Source organism: Pezoporus flaviventris, unplaced genomic scaffold (genome assembly GCF_033815535.1).
Source record: "Pezoporus flaviventris isolate CSIRO_AGI_PZ_B2104156 unplaced genomic scaffold, CSIRO_AGI_Pfla_v1 ptg000045l, whole genome shotgun sequence".
NCBI lineage: Eukaryota > Metazoa > Chordata > Aves > Psittaciformes > Psittacidae > Pezoporus > Pezoporus flaviventris.
Genome location: NW_026892593.1, coordinates 10143057 through 10157474, shown reverse-complemented (window position 1 = coordinate 10157474; position 14418 = coordinate 10143057). Strand labels below are relative to the sequence as shown.

At 41.3% G+C, this 14418-nt stretch overlaps 1 protein-coding gene across 1 annotated transcript in view; it reads left to right on the top strand.

Moving 5' to 3' along the window:
* Positions 1-14157, top strand: part of SYPL1 (synaptophysin like 1) — a 132109-nt gene extending 117952 nt beyond the window's left edge. Inside the window, 5 exon segments of the mRNA XM_061467084.1 lie at positions 10198-10302; positions 11023-11145; positions 11884-12089; positions 12801-12990; positions 13843-14157. Coding sequence (XP_061323068.1) covers positions 10234-10302; positions 11023-11145; positions 11884-12089; positions 12801-12990; positions 13843-13974 — 720 coding nt within the window. The 5' untranslated portion in view covers positions 10198-10233 and the 3' untranslated portion in view covers positions 13975-14157.
* The last annotated feature ends 261 nt before the right edge of the window (positions 14158-14418 follow it).

The window sequence follows — 14418 nt, the reverse complement described above, 5'->3', positions numbered from 1 at the left end:
CACAGAATGGTTTGTGTTGCGGAGGACCTTTAAAAATCACCTAGTCCAATTTCCCTGCCACAGGCAGGGACACATTCCACTAGACCCAGTTGCCCAAAGCCCCGTCCAACCTGTATTTGAGCACTGGGCAACCTGTTCCAGTGTTTCACCACCCTCATCATAAAAATTTCTTGCTTATATCCAGTTTTGGTAGTATCTGTCCAGGTGAGAACATCATGTTATGTATATAAATGAGAGTGGAGTGATGGACATCTCTGTATTAAACTGCTCTCACTTGGGCTGATTACTACCTTCATACTTTCACTCTGAAGCTAAATTCTTCAGTGGAAGTTATCTATTTCCATGGGAGATGCTCAATGGCACACATTTTTTAGGATAGGACTTCCAGAGAGATTTTCTTGATTTCTATCAAGTTAATGAAAAAATCAAATGAAGCTTCATCTTGCAGAAGGTTTTGTCAAAACACTTAGGCCCTAAATTCTGCCTATAATAATACACATTTTAATCAGGTGCTTGAAATTTATAGCTTAATGTAGATTATGTATGCATGTGTTATCTGCCAAGCCTAAATATACCCATTTGAAGGAGCTTCAAAAAACCCAAACCCCCTCACTTGGATGTTAACAGGAGAATGGTGAAGGTAGAATTTTCAGGCACTATGTATAGCCAAGAATTTGAAGTGTGCTCAGTGCAGAAAGGATGAAGGGAAGAAATAACGGTGGATTTATGCCTTTGCAGAACCAGCCAAGCTGGGACAGCCTTGCAGTTGGCTGCCTGTGGCCCTCAGAGGTTTGCTCCAGCTTTATGTTTCAGTAATATGCGCTACCAAAATGCTGCCTGGGGCTGACAGACTACCAGCAAGAATGATTAAACCAAGTACTGGAAAAAAAAAAAACCAGGAAGCTAGTCAAAAAACAGCATTTCCAGCGCTGGAATATGAGCTGTACTACTTCCTAGAACCGACTCCTGGGTTTGGTTGTTTTGAATCGCACTTTCATACACACACACAGACACAGCAGCCCATGACCGTGAGATGACAGCAGGGTGTCTCTTACAGCACAGCAGAGCTGGAGGCTTTAAAGCACTGTACACAGGTAATGCACACCTTACTGGCTGTGCTCCTACTGACATACAGGTAGCTGCTGAAGGACACATTGAGTGACAGTTGCACCAGTAATTATAAATGACCCCAGAGGAACCACATAATTAGGCAATGCAGACTCCTCCTAAGATTTCTGTTCTTCCACATTTTCTCTGAGTAAAAGGCTCATTTGTGAATATGATGAATAGCTCATGAAATGGCTTGTACAGCAGGATGCTTACAATAAAATGTGTTTGGAGCAGACAGGGCAGCATTATTATTGCCCTGCCTGCCTGGCTTCTTGCCAGCCTCCTGCTGCCTTCTATCTCCTGTCACAGGAGGCTGGAACAATTCCCCTGGGATTAACATGAGAGAGATTCTGTGAAAAATGAAGGTGGTATGAAGGAGGGAGGTGATGGCTTAAGAGAGAAATCAGGCTTGCAAGGACTGACACAAGCAGTTAAGCACCTGGAGAGGTGGGACAGCTGTGAGACTCACTGCAAAAGGGAGCAAGAAGGAAATCTCAGGAAACTTCTTCCCTCTCTACTGATGCTCGAGACCTCCCACAAAAATGCTGCTTCTGTAGGACAGAATGGCAAGAAGAGCCACCCGCCCTCGATTACTGTTGGTCAGCAAACTGGTGAAGCTCTAGAAGTAGAACTGGACATATGGACATGCTCCCACATAATTCCCAGGCACAGTTCAGGAGGCAGGATGGTTCAGAGATGATTCCCACCGTGTCATACAGCCACTGTGATTTGGAGGCTGAGGCTTTGTGAGCAGAGAATCAGATCACACCATGTCAGCTGGTTTCATGTCCAGGAAGGTCCCTGGCCACATTTAAATTACTGCAGCTGAAGCATCTTGTGAAACTAAGGTTTTCTTCTGTATTTTATACTGTATCATACATTGCATTTATACTGCCACTCATCACACTGATAAGGCTCTGAAAAGAAGACATTTTAAAAATTAATCTGGAAAAATTCTTACAGCAAATCTTAAACCTGATTTTAAAAATTCTTTCTGTGAGGGCCAGTTTTTTTACCCCTCAAATATTCGAACGACTGGACTTGTCAGGTAGAGTATTGGAGATCTTTTTCTTCTGGTTTCTCTGTGGTATTGTTTTCCCAGGATAATTTGGCAACATCACAACATCTTCTTTCTTAACTGGTATCCTTGTTTGCTCCATTTCCTGCCAAAAACTATGCTCCTGTTGCAGCCTGCGGTGTGACTGGCAGGTATCAGCAGTAGGCAAGTTTATTCCCTGACTCTGGACGAAGGAAGAGAAGGCCAGAGGTCACTGTGAGCCTGCTCAGTTTGTTTCTGCTAAATGTCAAGTGCTGAAGTAGTCTGGGAGGAAAGAAGTTAAATGTGTAGCTCCTGAATTACAGCGCCAAGAGTACAGTTTGCTTTTTCTACATGAAGCTGGACTTGGCCAAACTCTTGGTTTGCATCAAAAAGAGAACTCAACCTTGCATTTGTAGGACTATGAACTTTTTGACTAAGAATTTATGAACTATTTTCTTTCACAGAGTAGCATTCACATTTAATGGCATTAGAAAGACTTTTTTATTTACCTGGGGTGCTTGAGACTTATTTGGTTTGTGGTTTGTTTTCTAGAAAATTTCATCTGCTCAGATAATACCTGAATTAACTACATAGCTCCACTTTAATTTCATTATGCTCTCGGTTTCAGTTTCACTTCTCATTGTATTGAATCCCCATGTATTTTTTGCAAGTTGTGATCTAAAAGACATAATCTACTCAGTGCATTTCATTGTTTTTGAATTCTTAACAGATTCTTTAAGAACTTCTATTGTGTCTCATTTGGCAGACAAATAATACCTGCTTGACCATCTGTATTTGTGTACAGTTATTCCACCGCAAGACTTCCTTTCTCACCATTTAGAATGATAAATATTTGTACTGTTGAATAGAGTAATTTTTATGTTGCGGTCTGATGTCCGTGATCCGGATTTGAGTTACAAACCTGTCATGTCATGTGTTAGGGCTCATTATCCACCGATTGCATAAGCTATTGTTACTAGGATAAATTTAGAATTCATCTGAAATCACAATTAATCATTTGACCAGATCTACATTAAGGTCAGCCAACATCTACTGTCTCTAAGCTCATGTATATTGAAGCTTGCTGCCAGAATATTTTCTGAGTTTTAGCTGCCTTGATTTGTGTTATAATCAGAAATACTTCATTTCAGATTCAAATTACTTTGCGTAGTTAGCTCACTAACTGAAGTGTGTTGGCATGCCTTTGAAAGACTAGCACATTCTAAATATGTGCATAGACAATTAAATAGCAATATCTGAAATAATTATTATTTATATCCTTCCATTGTTTTCTCAATAAACAGTATTTTATACTTAGATATTGTTTTCAAGATGATTAGGCTGATTCCTAAACTGGTTTTCCTAACTGTTTTAGTTTTTTTCAAGTCCAATAATGTTTCAGGACTATTTCCATCTGGTAGCAATAGTCCTGTTTATTCTGGAACATCTTGGTTTATATTATCCTTCTGTGTCACAAAATCTATTGAAATCATGAAAACACCAATCTCTCTGCCAAAGTCAATAAAATTACTACTTGTTGAAGAAAACAGTAAACAACAGAATTTCATAATGATGTCATTAGCACATCCTTTGTCAACAGTTGGGAAATCTGGAACACTGAAGAAAAAATAAAGAAGGAAAAACCTTAATGCATTCAGCTTGGATGTATAATTAATTTTACATAAAATTCTAATGAGATTTGGTTCAAAATGCAAACAAGTTTTATAGCAGCATTAGATGCACAGCAGCTCAGCATGCAGAGTGGGTGCTGCATTTTATCCGTCCATCCATCACATAAACGGACACATTTTAAAGCTTCTTTAACTCTGACAGTCAGTGTGCTACCACAGACCCTTTGCAAACGGCATTTAGATCCGAGCTGATCTGGAGTCCAGTTCAGGAGTCTGATTCGGTACATCTGGGAGCTCCCAAGGGATTTCATCATACCCTGTACTTTCTGCTGGAAGCCAGATTCTCCTGCTCTTTCTGTTCAGAACATTCCCGGGATGTCATCCCAAGCCACCTCTTGCTTTGAGCCAGCACAAGATTTGTGCATCCATTTGGTACAAGGAATGGCTTTTGGAGGTTTCAGAGGTTTTCTGTCCTGATCATTTCAAATGTGACAGTATAAACCTCTGCAGTCATGGACAGAGTATGTTTATTCAATTGTTAGTGCCAACCAAGCAGCACACAAAGTATTAGAAAACACAGGGGTAGGCCGAAGCACACTGGACAGATATTGCCTTAAAGTTGCATGATATGGTCAAAACTGAACTTACAAGGTTAGTTGTCAGAGATTGCTGTCAGAAAATGGAGAGGGGAAAAGGAAGGGGTTTTCTGATTTCTAGATTCATCAAAACATATATTAATAATAACACTACAGAGGTGTACTTTTCTATAAGGAACAGATCAAATATTGTACTAAATGCTAGGCTTTAGTGAGACTGATGTATAATCAGGGATGCTACCGATAGTCTACACCAAGCTTAAGTGGTCTGGCTGCAGCAGAGAGTACATTCTACCTCTTTCCTCCATGGTTTCCACTTTATATCAGCATATACAGCATTTCGTCCAAGAAATTCTGTTGGTTTTCATGGATGACAAACATAAACTTATAATAATTTATTAAATAAATAATAACCTACTTAGCCTGCCAACGAGCCATTTCCACAGTGTGCACTATCACAACGTGCCACTAGATGGTAGAACAGGATTCTGTCTGCACAGTTCTGCAGTCAGCCAGCCCTCCCTGATACAACCTTCCAGTAAGCAACTGGATTAATTCTGCCTGAAGCTTCCTAAAACTACAGTGTAATTTAGAATTTTTATTCCAAGTGCATACACCATATTCTTTGTCTTTTACAGTTGTTATATTCCAGAACTCCGACTTCAGTGATGATTTCCCAAGGTGTATTTACAGAACAAGGCACATAGCAGCACACTGTGTATATGTTCCACAGGTGGCTAGTCAACACCTGAAAAGTGATAAGCTGTGAAAATGAAGCCACAAGATTCGTTTTGTAGACTGTGATTCCCTGTAGAAATCACACTGCCTGGGAGGCAAGAGCAACTATAAGAAACTTCTGCTCTGAAGCATCCTCCAGAGGAGCTGCCTACCACCTCTATGGGAAGCACTGTCTTCCCTCTTCCTTTTGGAAATGTACACAGAAATAAAGGGAGCAGGGAACATGAGTGCCTGTCCTTCAGTGACTTCCACAGGGATCAAGGAGAATAGTGAGAATTTTTACACATGTAACAGTGGAAAATTAAAATTCAGGGAAGCAAGGGTACTAATAAGCAACATCATAGCTGAGAAGTAACTAAGCTGCTATGAGTAAATGAAATGAAAGCAGTGTCAAACACCCAGGATTTATTATAAAAATTTGGATACAGTGCCTAAAAAAATCTGATTTGTATTGACCACAGAACTTAAAACCTGCTTGGATATGATAGAAGAATGGCACATGCAGTGAAATATGTCTCAAGGACTTTTAGCAAATTTAAAACAGTGATTTCCAAAGTCTTGGAGAAAAAGCATAGGGGTGCCACAGAAATCAGGGTAAAAGAGCAGTGTAACTTATCATTGTTATTAGACAGCCAAAAGAGAAATGAATCATAAATATACTAATAGGTGTAAAGAAGAAAGAGCAGAGTGCACAAGCAAATAAAATGATGTCAAGACCCTAGAAAACAGACATAAAAAATTGGATAGAATATTGCAGCTTGTTATGTCACAAGAAACCACCTGTGAACAGCTATTTGGCAGGTGAGATTTGTTTAATATGGGGTGAAGAAAAGCACTTTTCCACCTGGAGTTTTCAGTTACAGCACACCTGCTGATCAGACAGTACTGTGGACAGAACAGTCCCATGAAACGGTGTCTCCCCTGCCAGATAAGTATTAACTTAATTATCTACTCTTGTTTTATCTATAAACACAGAGCTCAGGACTTCCCTTAATTCATACTTGTTTGGACTATGTAGGGGTTTGGATGGGAAAAGAACATAATGAATCATCAAGGGTTTTTTTCCACTGCTATCACAAGCAACAGTATTGCAAATATCCTGAACTCCCTCTTGAAACAACTTCCAGCCTTTGCCTCCTGTTGGAAGACATTTCTGGAATCTCATACTTACACTTTATGTTCAGCATAAATTATATTCTTTGATTATATGCAGTGATCCCTGTGGTAAAACCATTTTTTCATATAAATCTCTGCCTTCCCTATGTCTACTCGCTCGTGTACTCCAAGCTAGTAGTAATACCTTCCTTTTGCTAAGCTAAACACCCAAGTTCTTTCAGTATAAGAATAGGAGCTCTCCATGACCCTCAAGCATCCAGGTAGTTTGAATTAATCTTCCACAAGCATTAGGAAATGTGACTGCTGCACAATGCTCCAGAGGAAGCTCATTTGCTCCTCGCACAGGGGGACAAGTGCTTTTCTGTCTCTGCTGGAGACATGTCTCCCTGGGCAGCCTGAATCCTACTTGGTCTCTCCCACAGCTTCTTCAGACATAACGAGAGTAGTTATACAAACCCCACATGTTCATCCTCCTCTTTATTTTCTAATGAATGGGACTTTGTATGCTAAAAAGTTATTTTTATTTTTTCACTAATAATATTGATTTTCAGTTTAAGAGTTATCAGTAACCTCATTTCTAATTAAATCAGTGGTTTACATCAGTTTCCATATTCTTCCAGAGTCATCAAGTATCAGGTCAAATAGCTTGCAGAACTTGGAATTATGCTAGTTACAAATATTATCAGCCTATTCTTTTGATCATCGCTTCTTAAGCATTGGCTGATCAGCAAAAACTAACTCCCAAATGACCATGCCCTTGACATTAAATATCTTGTTTTAATTTAATTCTCTATTAAGAAGGTTCTGCATCAGTCACCTCACCTTTTTTTCTTAGGAATACTGATAAATGGATAGGCCTATATTGCCTGAACGTCAGACATCTGGATCTTGACCAGTGTTTCAAAGCAATCATTGTTCATATTAAGAGAGCTCCTTTATCAACCCTGTCCCAACTGAGGTTGCTGGGTATTGACAACTGACAGAAAAGCTTTAGCAGATGTGACTCAAGACTCCCCTGAGCCCTGCTGGAGTGGAAAGGATTTATTATACAATTAGCATATTAATAATTTCCTGCTTTTTCCTAAACCCCCAATACAATATTGGCTATTCCTGCTTTTTTTTTTTAAAAAAAAAAACACCAGACCTGATTTTCATCATTTCTCTCCATTCACTTCGATATAATCTCTTCTCTTCCTCCCATGTTTCAAAAAGGCATTGCTGTTGTCCTCAAGGCCATAGATCATACACTGGTGCCTTGGTTCTTTGGCTTTTCTGCAGTAAGCTGCCTCCTAATTTATATTCATTATTACCAACACCTCCTTTGTCCCATTTGTTATACAATTTTCATACCTCTGACACTTTCTCTATAAGCTGATTTTCCAAGCAAAATAACTCTCTTTTTCTGTCACAGGCTTTTTCAGTATTCTGAAACAGTACACAGTATACCTGCTTAAATTCTTCCTTGCAGAGATTTGATTCAGAATTTGTTTCAGCTTATAAAATTAGCCTTGTAGAAGTACTATCTATGTTTAATGTATTTGATATAATTTTGGAATGCAATCCACTAGCAAAACTGTTCCAAAAGACTTTTAACTGCCAGGGAGAGGTAAGTTATATGGAGTGAAAAATTAAGAGCCTTTTCCGATTTTGAATTAATGAGCCCACAGCTAGAACACTGTATATAGTTCAGAGTACATCCATTCCAGGCATGACACCTGAAAGACTTGGAGGAGAAAAAACATCAATCAGGGCTGAGTGCATTTTTGAAGTGTGTTTTAAATAATGAAATGCTTTTAACTAACTGACAAGTGGGAAAGGAGAGGAATCAAACAAATGCCTATGTGTATTTTTACAGAGATACATCACTTATAGCATTTAAGTAGAAGACAGGGAAGAAGGAACACAGAGAAAAAATTACCGAGATAGATTGGATGAGGGGCAGAGAGTTACTGAATCCATCTAGACTGAACCATGACTCTGTATGCCACTGATATGGCATATATGGAAAGGTTTTTCTTGAGCATGGAGGATGTAGACATGATGAGCAAATAGATATTCCATCTTTTATCTTGGTTTGTCCCTTGCTTATATTCCTGTTTTGCTCCTTTAAGGAACTGGCTATTCAGGCAGCTAGGCTAATCAGGGTGGCTTGGACCATCCACACTGCATGTCTGGGTCATGGTGGGGGGGTTGTTTGATTCATGTATAGAGAGTAGGGAGCATAGAGAGTGTCCCAAAGGGTAAGTTTTCCTGGACTGGACATTGCTCATTTAATTCTATGACAGGGCCCTACAAGATCAGAGGGCATCTCACCAGCTGCTTTAGAAACGCCACCATGAAACATAGGAAAAAAACTGTCAGTTCAACAGATTCCCCCACTGGACTTTGATCCTACAAGACCTGCACAGCCTAAACTAAAGCATATTTTAGTTCTCCCACCATTGTGATATCCACATAAAAGAGATCCTAGGAATCTGGCACAGCTCTGATGTGGTCTTGTTCCCTAATCTGCACACACTGCTCAACTCCACTGCATTTAGAGGGATTAATTTTAGCACCAAAATAAGAGCTTACTGTTCTCCCCTTACAATATCAGTTAATGATGCATCACAGAACCACAGAATAGCAGAATGGTTTGGGCCGGAAGGGACCTTAAAGCTCATCTAGTTCCACACTTGGGAGGGAGGGCAGGGAGCCATAGTCTCTCCTTGTAACTAGGTTATTGTATGCCCTTTGCTTACAGGCATCAAATCTTCAGCATGGGTTTTAGCACTTTGGTATCACTGAAGATCAACATAACAGCAACACGGCACAATCACCAAAATTGCCTAAAGCTTAAAAATATCAAATGTAGCTAATGCAATTTCAGTGAGCTTTCATTGCACGTGAACTGTCAAGAGCCTCTGCCCTGCTTGCTAATAAAATCACCAAGCCCACAGCCAAAGTGTGGTGCAGATGATCCTCCGCAGCGGGCTGCCCTCTGCCTGCTACCTGCCATCCATCCTGCAAGGCTGGGCCACAACGACACGCAGCCCTGACACCAGAGCATCAACGGCCTTTGCCACAGCAGCACCTTCTAGCTTCAGCCAGTCACTGCCCCTTCAGCCTGTTAGTGATAGAGGGATGGAAGGAAGGAACTCCTCAAACTGGCCAAAGTCGTTCCTTACTGTGACAGCTCCTGCACTGTGTTTCATTAATTCCATGAGAGCAGCATGCACGCCACACAGATGGATGGGATGGGATGGGATGGGATGGGATGGGATGGGATGGGATGGGATGGGATGGGATGGGATGGGATGAGCTAGGCTGGGCTGAGCTGGGCTGGGCTGGGCTGAGCTGGGCTGGGCTGGGCTGGGCTGAGCTGGGCTGGGCTGGGCTGGGCTGGGCTGAGCTGAGCTGGGCTGGGCTGAGCTGAGCTGGGCTGGGCTGAGCTGAGCTGGGTTGGGCTGGGCTGGGCTGAGCTAAGCTGGGCTGGGCTGAGCTGGGCTGAGCTGGGCTGGGCTGGGCTGGGCTGGGCTGAGCTGAGCTGGGCTGGGCTGGGCTGAGCTGGGCTGGGCTGGGCTGAGCTGGGCTGAGCTGGGCTGAGCTGAGCTGGGCTGGGCTGGGCTGAGCTGGGCTGGGCTGAGCTGAGCTGGGCTGAGCTGAGCTGAGCTGGGCTGGGCTGAGCTGAGCTGGGCTGGGCTGGGCTGGGCTGGGCTGGGCTGGGCTGGGCTGGGCTTGGCTGAGCTGAGCTGAGCTGGGCTGAGCTGAGCTGAGCTGGGCTGGGCTGAGCTGAGCTGAGCTGAGCTGGGCTGGGCTGAGCTCTGCTCTGCTGCCCTCCCGCCGGGACCCGCGTCCCCCGGCCTTCACCTGGTGGGGCTGAGGAGCGCAGTGTGAGGTAGCGGCGTGGGGCCGATCCCTCGTGAGGTAACGGGTGTGCCAGGGCGGAGCCCCGGGGCCGGGCTGTGCGTGGTGGTCCTGGTTTCAGACCCAGTCGCTGCCGGTTGCTCTGGTGTGGCCCAGAATGGCCGGCGCGAGGCTGGACTTTGGCTTGCTCTGGAAGCCCCTGCGCTTCATTAAGGTCCTCCAGTGGGTGAGTGGGGTTGGGGAATGTGTAAGGGGAACCCCCCCCCCCCCCCCCCTTCTCAGAGGGCTGGTTCTTCTCCTTCCCCAGGCCTGGCTTTGCTCCTGTGTCTTAGCTGAGTAGGTCTGAGGAGGTGTGTGCCTCGTGGTGGTGGTGGTGGATGCTCAACATGAGGCTGCTGTTCAGCCAAGCATGCTGGCTGGGAGGGAAGAAAACAGTTCTCCAGATAGATAAAATCTATATGCTAATTATGAGTTTGTCATAGTAATTTGTGCTGCTGTGTGATGTGTGTTCTGGTTGCTGGGGGTTTTGGGTATTGCTAGTAAGTAAAGGTAAAAGAATAGCTACTTAGTCATGCTGGTGTGCAGTATCCTGAGTGTGTATTTTCTAGCTGCCCTAATCTACAGCTGTGGATGTCTGGGACTCCTAAAAATACTTCCCTTACCAACTGTGTAGTGTGCTGACTTTTCTCTTCAAGGAAATTTGCTGTAGAGTTAAGAAAAATAAACAAGAAACTCTTAAATGTGCTTTTTTTCTTAGTGGTGTTGCTCAAGTTGAGCTTCTAGAATCCAAAATGTTTGCATTATCTCTTGACATCACTTCATACTTGAGGTTTCCAGACTTTCTTCCCATTTCTTGATTTCATTATCCATTTCAGCTAAATGTTGGGTTTATTTCCTTGGAGATCCAGTGGTGTGCATTAATGTGTCTCTGTATCAATTCCTATAGATTTTTGACATCTTTGCTTTTGCCACATGTGGAGGCTTTCAAGGTGGAACTACTCTTCTAGCTTCCTGCCAAGGCATGGTAAACAAAACAGTTACAGCCGCTTTTGCTTATCCTTTCAGGTAAGTATTAGCTCTTCAGTTGCCACTTATATGCTAATTATCAATTTTTCACTTCTTTCCCGTCTTTTGTCAGTGCCCAATAGAAGTATATAGAAATAGCAATAGGCTGTTTCACTCTACATTAAGCTCTATTCTACTGGTGTGTGAATGCAAAAGAAGATCAGCTAGTAAGAAAAACTACAATTAATTTTAACAGCCTTTTCTTCATCAATTTGTAGCTGCTTTGGAGGCCCAGATTAGATTAGATTAGATTCAGAAGTACAGATTTTGGTCACAAAACCAAGCACCATAATAATACTTGGAGGGGAAAGTAGGAATGTGAAATGGTTCTGTGCTGGTCGCTGCTAGTCACACAGGTTTGTTGAACTTCGTGTTTGTATGGTCTTGAAGCTGTAATGCAACCCAGTCTCTTTTACGTCCTGCCCCACTTCTTTAACTGCCAGTCTCTTAAAATAATGTTATGCCTCCTTCCACATCAGGATTTCTTTCTTCAGTTACTCTAAAGAGTAGATTCTTCCCTAAAAGTTGCCATTGCATATCCCAGTGTAGGATGGGGAACAGTCATCAGATATCTTGGCAAGCCTTTGTGCTGTATAATTGATGTATTATGCAAACACAAATTTTGTTTTACAGAGAACTTGCACAATCAGAATGCTGAAGCACTGTTACTGTGAATCATGTCTCTGTAAAGTTTCCACTGTATAGCAAACACTAATTACATGAAGGATATAATCTTTGCAAGTTGTATACTGTTGTATTTAGTGCACCAGACCCAAATTTCTGTGGTGGTACTTGGACTGATGTTTATCTTGAAGGCAACTTCTCATCTTCTGCACAGTTCTTCATTACTACACTTGCAGTGTTAGTATTCCTCTACAGCATTGCAGCTCTTGTGGTATATATTGGATATAAGCATATGTAAGACCAAAAGGGGAGGTTTCCACTAACTGGAAGTAGCACTAAAATATTTTAATGCTTGCCTGTGAAACTACAAGGAGATCAGAAATACTGCTGATACAAGAATACCTGAATAACTTGTGAATATTCAGTAGTTCCAGAAGTTAGGTGGGTCATGAGCAGAGTATCTCAGACTAGTTACTACAGCAGTCAAGCAGAAAAGGGGATCCAAAGATCTTGAACATTAGTGGTATTGTACCTTATGCAGTTATTGAAGCAGAGTAGAATGAAGTTCCACCTTCTCAAGTGAACAGTGTCTTCACCACAACTTTTATTTTGTTTCATGTATTCAAATATACAATTGTTCCATAGCTGGAACCTCTCTTAGTGTCTGAGAATATTCCCTGTGCAGAGCACCTGCTGTGTGGATGCTACTGGCAGAGGGAAATAGTCATCTTGTGAATTTTGGTCACTTATGTGGACTTAAAATTTTTTAGCATAAATGCTACACATCTGATTTTAGAAATTATTTTTTTACAAAGGTTAAAATTGCCTATGCTTGATAGGTGCAGAGGCATACAGTTTTGTAGCTGATCAGTACAGAATATAACTTGTGTTGTAATTACAGCACTGTTAATAGCTAAATGATCATTCGCACTGATGCAGTTATTTTGGTGATTTAATTGATGCTGTCTCTGCCTTGGTCTCTTATGTGTATTCATGGATATTTTTTAAGTTACTAATGAGTACTTCTCTTTTGTAGGACTTGGTTATCGCTGTCATAACAGCCTTTTTGTGGCTAGTCAGTACTTTTACTTGGGCAAAGGTGCTTGCTGACATCAAAATGTACGCAGGGGCCAGCATTATTCTAGGAATTGAATCTTGCAAAACACCAGGAACAACTTGTCATTTTGCTGCTGTGACCAGCATGGGAGCTCTGAATATGTCTGTGGTATATATGCCTTCTGCCACATGGGTACAATAAAATGTGTTAGAAAAAAGCCAGTGGCACCTGAGAGCCCTGTTCTATTATTGCATGCGTTGCTTTGTGTGAAAATTGCTTTAGGTGCTATCAGTCATTCAGGCTCTTTAAAACTGGTAAAATACCTATCTTTTTCTTTAGAAGGAAACTCGTTCCTCTTAATTTCTTTGAGGAAATAACTTGTAGGATTTGCCTCTATAGCTGTTAAATGTGTCTGGAAATGCTGTATCTGAGTATAATTTTTTCTGTAGCCAAAAGCACCTTAAAATATGATACTGCACCATACAAATGGTGGCTTGGCTGATGCAAATAAAGAGGAAACACTATGCCTCCTGTTCTGTCTTTTGGTGCTGAACCTAGGTTTTTAATCAACTGAGCATTTTTACATATTAAGTAGAGGTTCTTTGTAATATAAAGATATAAAGCTCATGTTCATAGAAAGAACTCTTCACAGGTCTTCACAGTAGGGCAAATGAGATTTATTGTATGATCTTCTGAGTGAACCCTGCTTTTCAAGACTCTGGCTGTTATTCATTGGCCCAGTAATAATTAATTGTGTGTTCTGGAGGCTATGAGTGACTGGAAAGAATTTATCTAATTCCATGAAAAGGATAAAGTAAATAGAAATATCTGATTTCTAAAAGAGTCTGTTAAAATAGCTTGTAATACTCTAAAGCATGAGGAAATATCCATGTCAAAGAGCCGCCAAAGATAGCGGTTGTTTCTGGCTTGTCTTGAAGCTACATTCTAGGGTTTTGTTGTTTTGGGTTTTTTTGTTTGTTTTTTTATTAAAAATCTTATCACCTTTTTTCTAACCTACAGGTATTTGGCTTGATTAATATGATTTTAAGGGAAGGAAATATTTGATTTCTATACAAGGACACCAACCTGCACAACCAGCCAAACAGAATTTCTCTAAGTCCAGCAATACATCATATTCAAAGAGGAGCATAGAAACAAGGTGATACTTTGAAGTGCTTCCAGATTTACATCATACTGCCAAGAGCATGGAGCCATTAGGATTTATGTCAAGAATAACTAATGATATTTTGTAAAAACTTGTTTTGTATAATGGCTTGACATAAGGTCTCAGATACTCCAATTGAAGTGTTATCTTGAAATATATTATACCTTTCAGAGTTGTGCAGCCTTTTATTGCAGTTTTTGAAGAGAAAAAAAAATGAGGTTATCTGGATGCTGGCCCTTTCAGATTCTTAAATTAGCCGTGTAGAAGGGATGGGTGAGAAGCAAGTGCATTTGGGTTATTAATGCAACTTCTTTAGTTCTAACAAGCCTTAGCTGAAAAATGAAATGTAATTGCAACTAGGGCATGTGAAAATGCAGTTCAAGTTCTTCCTATTGCTGATATATCAAAAGCTGTCCGAGTAGAACTTGTAG